The 19336-nt window shown below is 34.6% G+C and overlaps 1 protein-coding gene across 1 annotated transcript; it reads left to right on the forward strand.

Annotated features, from left to right (window-relative positions):
* Positions 1 to 13610: 13610 nt before the first annotated feature.
* LOC135957455 (uncharacterized) lies at positions 13611 to 16646 on the forward strand. The gene is made up of 2 exons (XM_065508199.1): positions 13611 to 15247; positions 15312 to 16646. The coding sequence occupies exon 1, from the start codon at positions 13614 to 13616 to the stop codon at positions 15090 to 15092; it is 1479 nt and encodes a 492-aa protein (XP_065364271.1). The 5' UTR covers positions 13611 to 13613; the 3' UTR covers positions 15093 to 15247; positions 15312 to 16646.
* The last annotated feature ends 2690 nt before the right edge of the window (positions 16647 to 19336 follow it).

The raw sequence follows: 19336 nt of genomic DNA on the forward strand, positions 1-19336 counted from the left end.
CAAGAACTTTCTGGGAAATTTTGTCTGCTTTTGGGTCCTAAACTTTTCTTCAACATTCCCTCGAGCATCAGCAACATAAAATTTTTGACCTGGAAGTTGCGAAAAATCTGCCAGAACATACGTTTCGTCATCCATTATGCAGCAAGAATATTTTTTTATAAAACTTGACTTCAATTTCCGTGCTCTGTTTTTGGCCTCTAAATTTTTAGTAGCGTTCCTGTCAGGAACTTTTTGAGCCTTGTATGTTTTTAAACCTGCATTAGCTTTAACTTTTCGTACCAAATAGTCCGAGCACTGAGCTAACCGGGCTGCTTTCCTACCGGATGTGTTGGGAGCTCTTTTGAAAATGCGTTCTATTTTTTTGGCTTTAGAAACATCATGTGGACCATTCCTTCTACCTGAACCAGGTTTTCTATCAACTGACAAGTTCTCCCGGTACTGTTTAATAACATTGGAAACAGTTTGACGGCAGACCTTTGTATGCTTGGCCAACTTTTTGTAAGACCAAGTTGGGTTTTGTTGAAAATATTTAATAATTTCAGTACGCACTTTTTTCTGGTCACTCATTTTAATCAGATTAACAAAAAAATTAATATAATTGACATTACACATAATAACTGACATGTTTTTCAAAGGTAACTTGATCAAAAAAAAATTCAAATAATACTTGGTTTAAAAAATGTAATGAAAAACGTGTGTTAAGAATTTTTCGATCTCACTCCTTACTAGTATTTTCAATGAACGTGATTTATGCACATTGCATTAAAAAATCCAAACTGTAATAAATATTAATTTTTAATACAGCCAGCCACATTAGCAGCTCAAGTACTAAATAATGTTGAAAAACTCAATTAAGATTTACTGCCAATGAATATTGAGGGCGACAATAACCCAGTACTCTCTACAATTATTTAAAATCAATCATAAAAAATACCAAACAAAAAATAATAAAAACGACTTGAAATAAATGCAAAATGGAAATGAAATTGAAAATAAATGCTATTCAACTTTCGCATTCAATGCATTCAAATAATAAATAAATAATAAAAATAAATAAATATTGAAAAGTGAATAAAGGAAAAATAAATGCAACAAAAAAAACTGAAGCCATAAAAAAGGACAATGTACTTGAAAATAAGGATAAAATATGAATTTACATTCATACATACATATGTACAATATATATTATTTTTTGTAGATAAAAATGCATATGTATGTTAAGGTGGCCCCATTTATAAAGGGCCTTTATTATTAAGCTCTTCCTATCTTTAAATTTTCTGACCATATCATTCAACTCAGGCCAGAAGAATTTGATAAACATCGACCAAAATGGATCGCCGTTGGCGGTGATGGCCTGGACAAGGTCGTTTTTGAAATATGGATCGATGACGCTTAGAATCCAAACCAAACAGTGATTTTTCCAGAACAAATATTTTGCGAAATGTTATCTTAGAATGAATTAATCTTTCATTTTAGCTGGGAATATCCACAACTTTTTTTTGGGCCCTCCTAATGTACCTAAATACATTCATATGTATGAATCTATGTGTTCAAACAAGGTAAACCAAAATTTAATACAACCATACACATGTGCAAACAAATCACCATCTACACAACTTGAGATAAAGTAACCAAAATAAATAAAAACCATAAAAAAACTTTCTCTCTCTTGAATGACGTAGCAAAATGTCATTGACCATTGTTGACTGACTGCCTGCCATAGCCAAGAATGAACTCCTGCAACGACAATAATTATAATTTATAAATAAAAACGTTTGGTATTGCTGGAATTTCTAGGAAAGTAATACATGCATAATCATTTTTAATTTATATTTGAAAAATTTTATAATTATTTGACAAGTGTGACATGAAAGCAACTCAAAAGTTTGACAACAATTTTATTTTGCTTTCAAAATATGTATGTGTGGGAGTTGTCGTTGTCATTTTTTGGCAAGATGATAGATGAAAGTATTTAAAATGTAAATGAAAGTATAAGAAAATTTTACAAAGGTCATCTAAATATTAAGTTTTATAGGGAACAAGTACGTGCAGAAATACATAGTTCTTTCATATTAAAACAAATTGGGAATTCAGCACATGAAAACTAAGTCTCACCGAAATACAAATTCAATTTTATTTGGAAAAATTTCCTGAACTCTGTAAAAAATAAAATGTGATTGCGTTTGCATACATATTTTATTTGAAATTTCAGGTTTTGCACGTTCGTAAACAAGGAGTATTCGAGTTAAAGTTATTAAAATGGACCCTAAAAATGGTCCAGCGGCGGCGTATGACATGTATAACTTTTAAAACCGTGCCAATTTCTTGTTTCCCATCCGATTTCAAAGATTTTTACATTTTTAGAAAGCGCTCGGAACGCTGAAGTTTTAAAGTGGAATATTTTTGAATCTAATTGAGATATTGACTTGACAGTTTTTTTTGTGAGGCCAAAAATTATCTTATCTAAACAAAAAAAGTTAATTCGGAGTAAATCTGAATCAAATTTCTCCTAATATTGCGGTTGCATGAAATAACCCCCTTATTTGGGGCCTTATTCATATGCAATAAAACCCCAATTTTGAAAATTAAATAAGACGCCAACGAAATGAAATAATGCCCCAAATAGAAATGAAATAACACCCCATTATTGGGGCCTTATTTCATATGCAATAAAACCCCAATTTTTAAAATGAATTAAGTCCCCAAACACAGTGAAGGTGATCAAACGGTCTGCCATTAGGTCATATTGTCATAATGTCCGATAGTTTAAACACATTTTAGTTGTTTTTCTAACAAAATCGCGCGATTTTTTATTTTTTACACAATTTTTCACCAGCGGCGCTTGATTACAAAACATTACAGTAATTTACAAATCAATATTTCAGCTAAACTTGTTGTAAGTTCAAGCTGAATTCACCCATGAGTTTCTGAAACATTTTTTGTTCGGAACAATTTTTTTTTTATATGCATTTTGAAGTCTCTCTCAAAAATAGAATGTCAAACTACATACAAAAAAAAAATTGTTCCGAACAAAAAATGTTTCTGAAACTCATGGGTGAATTCAGCTTAACCCTTATTAAAAAAAGTCAAATCTAATTAAAAAGACAAATTTCCCATGAAAAAGTAGACCTTATTTAAAATTAAAATCTTTTTAATTTTTATTTATTTAAATATGAGGAAATAAATTGAATTACTTCCTCGGAAAGTATTTCCAAGCTCCATTTAGAAAAATAGAACAACATTTTTTAACTTACTTAAGTTTCACAAATTTTATGGAAATAAGATCTCATTGCAGAGGTATCGCCTCATAATATTCCTGCAAGATCTTCGCATTCGTCCTTAATTATATTAAGAGACTTTAACTCCAATCCTTTTAAAATTTTGATGCAAATTTTCGTTTTCGAAACTCAATAAATATGTAATAAAATCTTTATTTATTAACAATCCTCAATGAAATTTTCAACGTTTTTTACATTTGACATTCTAAATAACAAAATGTAAAAAAAATTGTCAAAATGTCAAAGGGAATTCCCCAATTCTTAAAAATTGGTGCGAAAATCCGAAAATTTTTTTTTTACATTTTTGCCAATAGCATCTACATTTACTTCGGAGCTGGGATAATACTTTGGGGATAAATAGGGAATAAACAAGGGTTTCAAAACTACTTTAAATTTTCTGATCCCAGATTTGGGATTTTTGAACATGTGGTCCAAAGTTGAAATTTTGATAAAAAAAATTAGTCAAATTCCGAAGGGCGTAGGGGCGACATATTCCAAAAATATTAAATGGTTTTTATATCAAAATGTTCTCCCTAAAGATACCTTACAGAAAAACATAACATTTTCATACGTTCTTAAAGAAAGTTTTTTTTTAATAAAAAAGAGTTAAGTCATCTTTTCTCCCAAAAAAAAAACAGCAAAAATCTACTATTTTTTAACTTTTAAATTGAAAATCGTTTATTTTTGGATCGGGCCTTAGGAATACATACATACATATATTAAAATCTTTGATTTTAGACAAACGATAAATGTTTTGCATATCTGAGTTGTCCTACTTTGAGACCCCATAGCATTGCTCTTCAAAAAGTAAACTAGAATACTCCACTGCTGCTACTGTGTGAAATGCCATGCCAATCAGATCAGCCAGTGGAAATCGGCTGATTTATTTCCAAAATATTTTGATTTTGCTTGGATTCTGATTAAATACAAAAAAATATATTGAAATTTTTTTTAAAATAAAACTCATTAATTTAAATAAAATGTGAAAACTGTGTACCATACACGCAGAGAAAAAAATATAATTGGGCATGGTTACTGTAACCATTTAAATAGTGTTACAAGATTTTTAACAATACTAGTCATAGTAACCATTTACATGATTGTGGTAACCATAATATGATTAATTTACGATTCACATGATTGTATCAACCACATATATGGTTACAGTAAACAAATATATATTTGTATCAACCATATTTATGATGAATAATTTTATCATATGTTGTTCTCAGATTATGATAAGCCTTAATCCGAGAGCACCATAATATGATAAGTCCTTCATCATATGAATGGTTGTCACAAACATATTACTGTAACCATATATGTGCTTGATACAATCATGTGAATCGTAAATTAACCATATTATGGTTACCACAATCATGTAAATGATTACTGTGACTATAATATAGTTAAAAAACTTGTAACAATATTGAAATGGTTACAATAACCATGCCCAACTATATTTTTTCTCTGCATGTAGAATAAAATATACATAGAAGCTATTAAAAACCTTTGACTTGCAACAACATATAAATACATATAAATCAATATGATTTGTTGTTGTAGCAGCCATAAAATTATGGAGAGAATAAACAGTTTTAACATATTTTACTCTCGGTTGCGCCTCTAGTTCAACTCTATGCTTTAAACGTTATCAAATTCTGCTCTAGGAGATCTTGGAAGCACCGAAAATCAAAATAGTCCATTATGAGGGTCAAGCTAATACATAGCTAAGCTCTCATATACCCAGCTAGCATTCTTTGAACATTTTAATCAAATTCGAGTAATTTTTGATACTTCAGAGCTGGAATATGCGCTCATTTTCTGTTCATAATGGATACTTTTGTCTGGAGAAAATGGTACCCTATCCGCGACTCGTCCAAGTGAGTCTTTTGTGGGGTCCTCTTCCGATCAGATTCCACTTATTATACCCATCACCTTCGTGACAAGGGTATATACATATATGTTTGTCATTCCGTTTGTAATTTCTACATTTTTCATTTCCGACCCTATAAAGTATATATATTCTGGATCCTTATAGATAGCGGTGTCGATCTGTCTGTTGAAATTAATTTTTTGAAGACCCCTGATATATTCGGGACCCAAATCTTCAATAATTCTGTCAGACATGCTTTCGAGAAGTTTGCTATTTAAAATCAGCAAAATCCGTCCACAAATGGCTGAGATAGGAGGAAAAAACCAGTCGATCTGTCTGTTGAAATAAATTTTTTGAAGACCCCTGTTACATTCGGCACCCAAATCTTCAATAAACCAGGATAACCTCGTTTTTTACCTATTTTTGACCTATAGATTTCTAAGTCATTAGTATAGACAATATGGATATCTAATGATAGATATTTCAAAGACCTTTGCACGTATAGAAAACCATAGTAAGTTGGACTTACAATGGGTCAAAATCGGAAAAAATATTTTTTAATCCGAATTTTTTTTTCACCAAAAAAAATTTAAAAAACTAAAATTTTTTTTAAAATTTAAAAATTAAATTAAATTTAAAAGATTTAAAAAAAACAATTCGAAAATTTTTTTTTCAAAAAAACTAAAAAAAAAATAAAATTTTCACCCAAAATTTTTTTAAAATTTTTATTTTGAAGTATAATTTGGTGAAGATTATATAACATTCGGCACAGCCGAATATAGCTCTCTAACTTGTTTTTAAATCATTTTTGAGCATGATACAATAATTGTAGAAGGTAGAATCACTAGGGAGAGTTTTCAATATTTAGCCCTATAACGTCAAACTTTGATTTTGATTTTTTTCATATTTTCTTTTGTTTGACGTTATAAGAAATGTATAATTGAGAATTTATTTTTTACTGAGTGTACCTTATGTTGTTGTATCATGATTTTTGTGTAATTTTTGAGTCGAATCACTTTTACATCAGTAACGGAAACAATTTGTTAATCGTGCAATTTATTAATCAATTTTAGGTCATCAAATCTGGTCGAAAAAGTCTTAGTTGGTGATTAGTCACCCAACAATCTTCCAAATTCTGACTGGGATAAAAGTAAATAATATTTTTAAATACGAAAACGAAACTTGTTTCTTTATTAGATTAGAGACAAGCTTTAGAGCAATTATTTTATTTTTTAATTTTAAAATTAAAATTATATCCAACTACACATAATATTTATTACTAAACATTAAATTTAGTTCATCACTGACCACAATTCAATGGCAACAATCTCCTTAAGCTATAAATTTCTCATGCATTAAATTTTAATTATCACAAAATAACATTAAGTTTAGACATTACAAATTTGAAATGTCTCTTTTCTTTGAAATGAAAAAAAAAAACTGCAAAAACAAATATTGAAAGTCATAATAATACATGCTTTTGTGGCTGCTTATAATGCAATGATTTTAACGACGCCTCAGCAATATTGTGGAAGAATATTGTCAAGATATTCATAAAACTGAAATTTATAAACAGATTTTAATGTATTTTTCTTATAGAAGAAAATGAAAAATCACTTTAGCAAATATAGCGAGTATGAGTATAAAGAAAATCGATTGATAGCATAAAAGAAATAATATGCCTTGGCAATAAACTGCTTTAAATTAAAGCACTAAAAATTATGATTGCTAAACAATTTTTCAAAATTATTAATGTAAAGAGTGAGTATATAAAAAAAATTATGGCTAATAAACTTATAATAACTTAAAGAATGTGAGGAACAGTAGTCTAAACGTTAGAAAGAACCTTAGATACTGTCCTTCCGCTGGTTTCTATAATCTCCTTGTAAAGAACTAAAGGAATATGAAAAAAATTTATGCAGCTAAAAATTAAGATTTATGATTTAGAGGCAACAGCAAGAAGCAAAGGATAAAGAATAACTAAAGAAGGTCAATATCCACATTATAGCCAACAAACTACAAAACAACTACCCCCATAAAAAACAACTGACTGATACGTTATAAAATGCATAATGGCTGCAGCAGTGAAAACTAAAATTGAAATTTGCTAGCAGCGTTTAGAAATTTCCTTTAATAACATGCAAAACCAAAGCAACAACTTTGAAAAGGGGGTTATAACTTAATATTTCCTTTAAAATATACTTATACAGACTTGATTTATTTGGAATTTATAATCCAAGCGTCGTTTGCCATGCAACGGAAATGTTTGCGTACTTAACAGTTTTATCATTGTTGTGTTTCTGGTTGATGTTTTATTGTTTAATTGCACGCATTATGGCATGATTGTGCTTGTCTTTAACATTTTTTTGACCTTGAAATCAACGATTTACATAGTCAAATGCTAAATAACTAGAAATCAAATACATTTGCCAAGGCTTTTGAAACTGAATGGCCTTTTAACATTGTTGTGGCGGCGTCTGGCTGTAGTAAAATATAGTTTTTAACTGGAACATTTGTTATCAATTTAATATGTGGTTAATATTGTTATTTAAGTTAAAATAAAGAAGTAATAGTTTTAATTTTATGACTTGCTAAAATTGATAGAAATGGAAACAGAAACGAAAGTGTCTAATTAACTCAGATAATAAGAAAGTTGTCTATAAATCCAAGTCCACTGACACTACTATACAAATTTAAATTTTTCAAAACTTCTCTTTTATATAATTTTGTTACGCTGAATACAAATCTGTTCAAGATTTTACAATCGCAAGATCTAATTTCGAGATATTTTTTCTTCAAGTTTTCACAAAAAAAAAATTTTTGCAGTTTTACCTCAAGAGCGTAATATTTAATCCATTAACGCCGAATGGGTACAAACATACCCCAAAATAGAGCAATTGTAGAAAAATTCTAGAAAATTCTAGGAGAGTGATAATAAAAAAGTAAGTAGTTTGATACTTAAAATTATTTTTTTGGTAATATTACGCCCCTTTCACACTAAGCAATTTAGTTGCGCAAGTCTCTTGCCCAACAACAAAACAGCATCTAAAATTGTCTTCTCTTTAACCCGACATTACCTCTGGCATCTACAAACACAAGACACTTGCGCAACTAGATTGCCTAGTGTGAAAGGGGTCTTATTTCATGTCTTGGGGGGAACTATTGGACCAAAGTTAAGCAATTTTAGAAAATCACAAAATGGCTCTATAAAACGGGGGAGTGCAAGTCCCCAATGCCCTCCTTGTGTCTAGTAGTCTTGGATGTCTTCTATCAGTTAAAATAATAACCAAGTGATTAGGCCCACTTTCATAAGTTTCAAGTACGATTAAAATTATTTCTACATTTTTCTTTTTTTCCTTTTTTATATGAAAAATTTTCGGTTTTGGTCTCTGAATCCGCGCCTGTAACTAGGTATTAATAAATCTACAACGTATTCATCAAAACATCGAAAAGGGCTTCCTTTTTCTAAGTAGCTAATTAAAAAAAAACACTCATTTTAAAAGCCGTATATGCCGAAGTGGGTAGAATAAATTAAAAATTGTCACGGAAATATAAATGCCTTAAATACTATCTATATAAAATTTCATCAAATTCCATTATGTATGGTAATATTCCACCAAAAATTTCCAATTTTAAATTAAATCACTCACTAATCTTATCTCTAAAAATAATCGAAGTCGGTTAGTATGTCGCCATTTACACAGTAAGATTTTTCTCGCATGAAAGCTTATTTTATACACTAGGTGGCCCTTAATAAACGAAAGTTGGATTTTCGCCATTCTCACCCCCAGTTTGGTGAACATTAGTAAAAAAATCATCCTGAAAAAATTGTATGTAAATCGGTTGGGGTTAAGACGTGCCGCAAGCCCTCTGAAGTTTTGAGATGCATTTACAAGGGGGAAAAATGCATTTTTTTTAGTTTATGTAAAAATTTTGTTATTAAAAAAGAATAGAAATGTGTACGTGATTTTCATTATAATGAGACATAAAAAACAGAAAGTGGTCAAAAAATTTTAAAGTTATTAAAAATTCGCCAGGCCATTAATGTGTCTCAGGTAGAGATGCCAAACGGGGAATCCCGTTCCCGAAAATCCCGAGGTTTTCGGGATTTCCTAATCCCGTTTTTCATAAATAAATAGGGGAAATTGTCATTTTTGTATGACTTTTTCATGCATTTTGACATTCTACATGCCCGAATATCACAAAGTGATGTTCAGCAAAGTTGTTAAACTCCTGCTACAATATAGTTAATAAAGGAATACGGTATTTTTGGTTTTCCTTGAGTGGGGCTCTAGAAAATCAATTCTTCACATTTTTTGTAAATTGTCTAACAAAAATCAATTTAAATCCTCTTCAAACGAAATAGATTTTATTTCAGATGAGGAGCTCGAACAAAATGAAAATATTTCGATTGCTAAAAGATAAAAGATAAGGTACTATTTTTACCAGTATTTACATTAGGCTGGATCGATTTGTATGGACGATCAAAACGTAAAAAATCGTATAGCAGAAACGCAATCTACGGAAAATTCTAAGAAACCTCAAGAAACCATTGGTCTAAAATCAAATCCTATCTCATTATTGAGAACATAATAGGGAATAAAAATTTGAAAAAGTATGACAATACCTCCTATAGTTTTTCCGCACCAGCGATTTAAATTATAGGATTTTCGAGAAAAACTAATTTTTTGGACATATTTTGGCGAATGAGCCGAATTTCTTTACTGTTCTGATTTTTAAGTAAAAGCTATTCATAATGTCCCAAAAAAGTTCTATTTTGCAAAAAAAAAAATCAAAAATTGTATATCTTGAGTTACAAAACATTTATTTTGCACCCACTCGCATCCCACTAAGCAACAACATAGGTCTTAAAGAAGAGAACCAAGCTTTCTTTTGAGCAAAAATAAAAAAAGGGCCCATTTTAAAAAAAGTTAGATTTTGCAAAAAAAAAAGTCAAAAATTGCATATTTTGAGTTACAAAGCATTTATTTTGATAGATATCCCACTCGCATCCCACTAAGCGACTAAATAGGTCTTCAAGGAAAATATCTGAGCTTTCTGTTGAACAAAAAAAATATTAAAAAAAGGGCCCATTTCGAAAAAAAAGTTCACTTGACGTGAAATCCCCCATATATAAATTAAAAACAAGCAAGAAAGTACATATAGTCAGTAAGCCTTTTTTTCTTTTAAAATTTAAATAATAAAATTTCGTGAGACTTTTATTATAGGTCTTTGAATTGAATCGTTTAATTCAAAAACCAGACAAGGAAAAAAAAATCCAAAATTCATTTATTTATTACTGTTTTGTAATGGAAAAAAAAATAAATACTGTCCCCTATTATGGTGAAGCAAAGCCGATAAATCCGTGTTTACTGCAGAAGGAAGTCATGTGATTTATTTTATACTATGTAATACTAGGGCCTTATCTATTTTTAATTCAAATATATGGAAACTAAGCTGCCTTAAGTCAACGAAACTATATATAAATTAAAAAATGTTTTTCTTAAATAGCTTAGGCCAATTATCATTGGATCTTAACAAAATTTTAATATATAAAATTGAAATATTATAATGCAAACAATAAAATTATATTAAGAAATCAAAATAATGAAAAACTGGAAAATATGTAACAAAAATATGTAAAATAAGTAATAAAATGCAAAATATGCAGTAAAGAGCAAAATATATAAAAACATGCAAAAATTCGTCAATTTGCCTGAAACGGATAAATAACTAACTTATATGTTTATATGACGCACAGCTTAAATATGATATTACATATTTTTGGTTGCCCTGTTGATAACTTATTCATAGGAAAAAACATTGATTCTGTCAAAGTAATTTTTAGGTTGCTAGGAAGATTTTTTTTGATTTACTCAAAATCAATAATTTGTTGCTTGACTGGTTTTTGAAATAAACGATTCAATTATGGACTGATCGCCCTGCAATTATGACAATATGAAACTCTTTTATATCCAATGTTTTTTTGGATTTTAAAATTTTTTAAGAGTTTTATTCTTGTTGAAGTAATTTTCGGAAGTGAGCCTTATATGGGAGCTGTGGTCAATATATATAGTTACTCAGAATTGTTTGTTTATTTTATCAAGAAAACAGTTTCGTTATAACAACCAAATTCATTTTTAATCTAAAGACTTGACTCTAATGACAACACTTTCCATATGAAGTTGTTTGTAAATAATTTTTTCAACTAGATTTCCTTAGCTGGAGCCGTAATCAAATGTACATGAAATGTACAATAGCGACTGTCAAATTTGTTTTCTACAACGAATATCCCTTATCTGTGTTTAATATTTTAAAAGGGTTGTGGAGTGCAAACTACTGTAAAATTAGACAATTATTCAAAATAATACTTTCCACTTGTTTAAGCTCAAAATAATTGGCTTATTCAGCCAAGCGTTTTCAAGCCTTCAAATGAATTATTTTTTTTTTTGTGTTACCAGCTACAACAACTGAAAAACAAGTTCAATAACTTCAAATTAATCAAAATACATTATTTTGACAAAAAAAAATCTCTATACCGTCTAGCTTATAAGCTGATAATTACCCGAAATCAATCATTTACTTATGACAACATTATCTCCGCAATTATGTTTAACAAATTACAATTTGAAAAATAACTAAAGACACAAATCCTTTTTTAAATTGTTTGCACTTAAATGTCCTCGTCACTTGGTTAATTTTGGTTTATTTGCTAAATTTGTATTCAAAATATGATGACTTTGTCTGCCACTTAAAGGCAGACACCACAATATTATTTATAAATTACAAATTATAAATAATATTAATGAAAGCAACCAAAATTAAAACGTTTGAAATACTATTAAAATAGTCATGGCAACTGGCAAAGAATCATGGCAAAGAATTTAAAATTAAATGGAATTTATATGAACATTAAATGAAAAGCAATCACTGTTTATAAGTGTATCATCTGTTTTATTTATTTTAGAAATTACAAATGTTTTATTTAATGGCCAAGCAGCAGACATTTTGATTGTCACTCTTTGATTTTAAAGTGCTTAATTATGTTAATAATGTAAGCATTTGTCTAACTAGTTAAATATGATTTTATTATGAAGAGTTATTAGTCGTTAAAATGTGACAGTAATAAATTTTGAAATAAATTTCTGTTTGCATTTAAATGGCGCTTTAAAGTAATTTAGTTTAAAAATTAGTTAAAAAGAGAGATACTAAAGGATATCGTTAATCGATGCAGAGAGTGATTTGATTGATGACGTCAATTAGTATTCTTTAAGGTGAGAAATACCGAACAGATTTGTACGAGGAACCCTTCTCATAGTATTTTGCTATTATTGTCTATTTTGCTCCAGAGATTTTTTTATTTTTTTTTTGATTAGAATACAACAATTCTAATCTGCATTCTGACACTCTTGTTTACTAACAATAATTCTGTGAGTGTGTTTTTGTAAATTGTTCTAAATAAAGGCTAGAAGGTTAAATTTGTAATTGTTGTTATTTTACATATTTGTCACAATACACTATTGTCCTTTATGTAAGAAACTTATTTTTGTTTGCAAAGTCTTTATTACTTTTTTAACATTGCAATAATGTGTTTCTATAGTTTTTGCTTAAAACAAAACAAGGTCTGTTGATTCCTACCATTGTACTTATTACTTCCTACATGAAAATCAATTTTTAAGGAATAATTTAAATGGGAGATTAAAGAATATAAAATGTTTATGATACTTAAAAGTCGGTAGATTTTGACAATCAAAAAGTATATTTTTTTTTATATGCTGTTATAAATATTTTCTAAAAGACCCTAATATCTTCTTTATTTTAATAATCCGTTAGCTTTTTTGAAAATATGATAAGTCGCTTTTCACAAATTTTACAAAAGATACAAAACACATTAAAATCCTTTGTTTTAAATATTTTTGAAATCTATTAATGATGTTATTTCCCCTGCTGCGGGTAGTCACCTTGAGTCTTCGGGCACGGTGCAGGGGCTTAAGCATCCTAAGGATGTGATCTAAGAACTACCCTCCCCATACCTCACAGCGTCTGTCCTCTATGTTAAGAGCGGCTGTGGGGTAAATGACCATCTTCGGTCGCCTAGCGATCACGACCTCAACTTGGTAGCGCCTGTTCCCTTAGTTAGGGCGGCTACCAATTTCCTCTGTCTGCATTTTCTGATGTCGGTCCGGGACTGTGGTTTGGGTTACCTAGTCAACATAACCGTACCTTCTAGCGTCTGTTCCCTATGTTAAGGGCGGCTGGAAATTACAATCTGGTTCTGTCAGTCCGAATGTTTTTGGTGAAAACTCAAATCCAGGATGCGTCTGTCTCACATTGAGCGGCATCCTGGTCTGCGTCTGACTCCAGTGGAGCGGCAGTGTCTTTTTCTTACCTATGGTAGAGGTATAAACTGCCAAAACCCCCCCCCCCCCCATGAAATGTCAGTTTCTAACGACGGCCCTATGTCCTTGGTCGAGGGTGCTAAAATCTCCAAGGGTAACGTGAGTACTCAGGCGGAAGCCACAGGTCTGAGTGCCACTGGAGCTACTGTGACTGCGACGAATCAGACGAATACCCCGGGTCTGGTAGTCGGTGATGCTACTGGGGTAAACAAAACGAATAGTTTTTTGACTAGACAGGAAAGAGTGACTATGGACGACAGCGACGACAACCTCTCAGGTCTGAAAGGGTTAAACCTTTATGAGACTGATGAGGAGGACTTACTCATGGTGTCCTCCGAGCCGCTAAAAGCGAATGAAGACGTACATCCGGAGGCCCATGACCCTGCAAAGGGAGACACAGAACAGAAAAACAGGAAACAGGACTCAGAACAGGACGAACGGAAAAGGTTGGCGGGCTACAAACGCTCTCTCCGGTATGTCAGGACGTTGGACTCGCGAGATCCCGCGTCTTTGACCACCAGGGAAAAGCGTTTGCGGCGTAAACATACCTACCACATACAGAAGTATGAGGCCATGCTAAATACTACTGTTGTGGAGGTAAGGCCAGCCAAGACTAAGACCGAACCAAACCAGAGCAGGCAGGTGATCACATCTAAACATGTGCCCCATGCCAGCACTGGACCGAACACGATCATCGTCTCGGAGGATCTTGACGTACGCCCATCTACATCAAAGAGGGCCACGTCGGGGCCAAAGAGAGGTGATGACCAATGCGGCACGACGAAGTCTGCTAGCACAACACCCAAGGTGCTGTCCGCAATCTCCTCTACTCGAGGAACCGCGATGGCTTCCAAAGGTACAGCAAGCAGGCCTAGTATTAAGCGGCAAAGGTCAGGTGAAACGCAGGTGTCTGAGGGTAAGCGGCTGAAACCATCAACTAGCTTAACATCAGCACCTGAGCTACAAGTAGCCATCATAGATCGTAGTCAACCTGATGGGAAAATGACTACGGACAGATGGCTGCTTCTGGAGGAGAAGATCTTGCGGGCACTAGTGGACGAACTCGCATGCAGTGAGGATGATTCCTTCACTGCATTCGATGGCGCCAAATGGTTAAAGGGTGTCAAGATCATCGGGTGCGGTAACGAGAAGGCCCTAGGCTTTCTCAGTAACTGTATCCGAGGAGTTGGCGAACTCTGGCCCAATGCAAGAATCGAAATCGTCCCACTGGATCAAGTACCTTTTCGTACGACGGTGAGAGTGTGGGTCCCTCCTCCCCTTTTGGAGGACGAAGCCACGCTAACACTTATAAAGCGTCAGAATAAGGAACTTGGTACAGAGGACTGGACGATTGAACGAGGGCGCTCTAGGGACAAAGGAGAAGGCAAGGATCTCTGGATCAAAATTGGTTCAGAATCCCTCCGACTCCTGCGTTCTTCGCAAGGCGTCATCAAATACGGGCTAAACCAACTCCGGTTGATCTTGCCCGCGGTGAAGCGCAATGATGAACCCAAGCGGCCTGAGAGTGGTACAGATTAATCTGCACCACTCCGAAGCAGCATCGGACGATTTGCTGCGCTTCATGGAGAAGGAAGCTATCCACGTGGCCTTAATCCAAGAACCCTGGCTTGTAGCCAGTAAAGTTCGAGGCGTCCGGTCACGAAACTATGTGCTCCTTTCTCCGAACCCTGAAGGTAAAGTAAGGAGCTGTATTTTGGTCAGGAAAGACATTAAGGTTTTCCTTCTATCTAATTACAGTTCTGGTGATTTAACGGTAGTTGCACTAGAGCGACAAGGGTTACCAACCCTAATCATATCATCTGCGTACCTACCATACGACGAAGCTAATCCGCCCTCACGTGCCGTACGCACACTTGTAGACTGGTGTAACACAAGGGGCCATGATCTCATCATAGGATGTGATGCTAATGCCCATCATACTCTGTGGGGGAGCTCGGATATAAATGACAGGGGTGAGTGTTTACTTCAATACCTTCTATCTACTAACCTAAGTGTTTGCAATAGGGGTAATATACCAACGTTCTTCAATAGGATCAGGGAGCAGGTCATTGATATTACTTTGGTAGGGAACACTGACTCAGTTAGAATTCTTGATTGGAGAGTTTCACTCGAGTGCTCATTCTCCGATCACCACAGGATAGTGTTTACGATACAGCTTACACTGGATAGGGAAAAACCCTTTAGAAATCCTAGGAAAACCGACTGGGTCAAATTCTGTAATCTTAGTGACACCATACCACATCCAGCAATGGATAGATTAAATGGTACACGGGACTTGGACGACTCGGTGGATTTTCTATCCAGGTCATTAAGGGAAGCCTACTATGCTTCGTGTAGGGAGCGGCAGGGACCTAGGAAATTCCGGCAACCATGGTGGAATCCTAGACTAATGCAGCTAAGAAAGGAATGTAGAAAACTTTTTAATAAGGCGAAGAGGGACCAAGACTTGTTAAGCTGGGACGATTATCGTCAAAGCTTCAACACTTTCAAGAGGGAAACCAGACGGGCAAAGAGGGAATCTTGGGAGCGTTTCTGTGGGGAACTGGAGAATACCACGGAGGCATCGCGTCTACGAAAGGTACTATCCAAGGATCCTGGTACGCCTGGATTCCTGATGAAACCGGATGGTAACTTTACTGAAAGTAGTATCGAAACTTTGGAACTGCTAATGGAGACACACTTTCCGGGTTGCAGGGATGATGAAAATGAGGTATCCGCTTCGGAGCATCTTGCAGCTTCTCAAATCCACATAAGTGAATTAGTTAGATCCATTGTTAGCGTGGAGAAAATCTCGTGGGCGGTGTCATCTTTCAAGCCCTATAAATCACCAGGGCCAGATGGCATATTCCCAGCGTTACTCCAAAAATCGATTTCAACCATCATGCCATGGCTTATAATGATATTTAGGTACAGCCTGGAAACAGGATACATCCCTAAAGAATGGAGAGAGGTTACAGTGGTATTTATCCCCAAAGCGGGAAAGGTAAACCACAGTACCGCAAAGGACTATAGACCGATCAGTCTGTCATCGTTTTTATTGAAAACACTGGAAAGATTGGTCGATATCCACGTCAGGAACATCCTCTCCCCTGATAATTTCTGTAGGGCACAGCACGCATACCTTAAAGGCAGGTCGGTGGAGACAGCCTTGCATGACGTTGTCGGAACTATAGAGAGGACACTTGACAAGAAGGAATATGTTATGGCATCTTTCTTGGATATAGAGGGTGCGTTTAATAATGTGAACATATCCGCAATAGTTGATGCACTGGGTGACTTATGTGTTGATCAGCGGATAAGGAATTGGACAGAAAATATGCTTAGGAGCAGGGCCATTAACTCTAATATGGGTATTGGTAGGACAAGGAAAGTTGTGACAAGAGGCACACCACAAGGTGGGGTCATCTCTCCACTTCTGTGGAATCTTGTCGTAAATAAAATCCTTTTCAGGCTCAGTAGGATAGGTACCAAAGTAGTCGCATATGCTGACGACGTTGTGCTTCTTATTCAAGGGAAGTTTCTTCCCACAATAAGTGAACTCATGGAATCAGCGCTCAGCGTTCTGCTATCATGGGCCAAGGAAAACGGTTTGGGTGTTAACCCTGCCAAAACCGAACTGGTTCTTTTCACCAGGAGATATAAAACACCAGAATTTAAACCTCCACGACTGGATGGTACTTTTCTGAAGTTTTCAAGCGAAGCCAAATATCTTGGCGTAATTTTGGACTCTAAGCTCTCGTGGAAACGTAATGCTGAGAGTCGAATGAAGAAGGCATTATGTGCCTTCTATATATGCAAGAAGACCTTTGGGAAGAGATGGGGTCTTAAACCATACATTGTACACTGGATGTACACCGCGGTCATAAGACCTATTTTGACCTATGGGGCTCTTGTTTGGTGGAGAGTGGTGGACACTAAGACTCACCTCTCTATTCTAAACAAGGTACAAAGATTAGCATGTCTTGCAATTACTGGCTCTATGAATTCCACACCTCAGGCCAGTCTAGAGACGATGCTGAATATAACTCCCCTTGATATATATATCAAATGCATTTCTGCTAAGTCTGCTCTACGACTCAAACAGTCGAGCGGACTGAAGCACGATCGTATTGGTCATGGCACCATCCTACAAAAGATAGGCAGGCCAATCATAGGGAGGGAAACGGATTATATAATACCCACACCGAATTTTGATAGAACATTTAGGATCAGAATACCGACAAGGGATGATTGGGCCGCGAACTCTGTCCTAAGAGATGACGTGATCTCAATCTATACTGATGGTTCAAAGACAGAAAGAGGCACGGGCTCGGGAATCTTCTCAGATGAGCTGGACCTTTTGATGTCTCTTCGATTACCCGATACCTGCACGGTTTTCCAGGCAGAGATTTATGCTATTGATACAGCCGCGAGAAGAATCCGGGAACTGAATCTCGAAAATTCGACCATACATATCTACTTGGACAGCCTGGCATCAATCAAGGCTCTTAACTCCAACGTGATTAGGTCGAAATGTCTTCTCAATTGTATCAAATCACTGGCACAACTGACACAACATCACGTGGAGTTGATATGGGTTCCAGGACATGCGGGCATCCGGGGAAATGAAGTATCTGATGAGTGCGCAACCAACGGGTCGTCCCTGGACGTATCTCTTGCGCAAAGGGATATTCACACTCCCTTGGTGACAGTATCAAAATTGATAGATGAATGGGCTTTGAGCGAGACGGAACTCAGGTGGTCAAATATCATCACTTGTAGAATATCCAGAATGCTCTGGCCCAATCTGACAGAGGATAGAACTAAGACTCTTTTGTCTCTTAGTAGGAATTCGATTAGACTTCTCACGGGTATAATTACTGGGCACTGCATGATTGGACATATGTCTGAACGTATGGGTTACCCACGTTATGGCTATTGTAGAAGTTGTTTAGATGAAGAGGAGGAGGAATCGGTACAGCACCTTCTATGTGAATGCCCAGCCTTACAAGAGCATAGACTACTACATCTTGGTAGAGCTCTTTTCCATGATCTGGACTGTCTCAGGGATGTGTCACTAGTGAATATGATTGGGTTTATTAGAAGTACCGGCTGGTTCCCATAGGGACCACAGAAATCACATAATGGACGAAACTAGGGAGGGAAACTATTCTCACTTTATGTGTGACATTTTCAGCATAAGGGAATAGTACTTCTAAGGGTACCACAATGGGCCGCAAGGCCTCCGAGTGAACTCGCTAACTTGCGAGCAACCCACGTAACCTAACCTAACCTAATGATGTTATTTACTTAATTATTATGATTAATAAATAAACAAATTTATGAAAAACTGTATTTGGCGACTTTTCTATTACTTACACCACCTATAGTGGGGAGGGTATACCGAAAGTATACCGATCCTCAAAGTATACCGATCGACTTAGAATCACTTTCTGAGTCGATTAAACGATGTCCGTCCGTCTGGTCGGCTGGCTGGCTGGCTGTCCATGTAAACCTTGTGCGCAGAGTACATGTCGCAATTTTGAAGATATTTCGATGAAATTTGGTACATATTATTTTTTCGGGTCAAGGACCAAGCCTATTGAAACTGGCTGAAATCGGTCCATTATTTCATCTAGCCCCCATACAAATGTCCTTCCGAAATTGAACTTTATCGGTCATTAATGTTTAATTTATAAATGTATCTCCACAAATTGCGCTCCAAATAAGTTTTATATATACAAAATTCATGTCACCAAATTTTGTTACGATCGGTCCATAAT

This window comes from Calliphora vicina, chromosome 4 (genome assembly GCF_958450345.1).
Source record: "Calliphora vicina chromosome 4, idCalVici1.1, whole genome shotgun sequence".
Lineage (NCBI taxonomy): Eukaryota > Metazoa > Arthropoda > Insecta > Diptera > Calliphoridae > Calliphora > Calliphora vicina.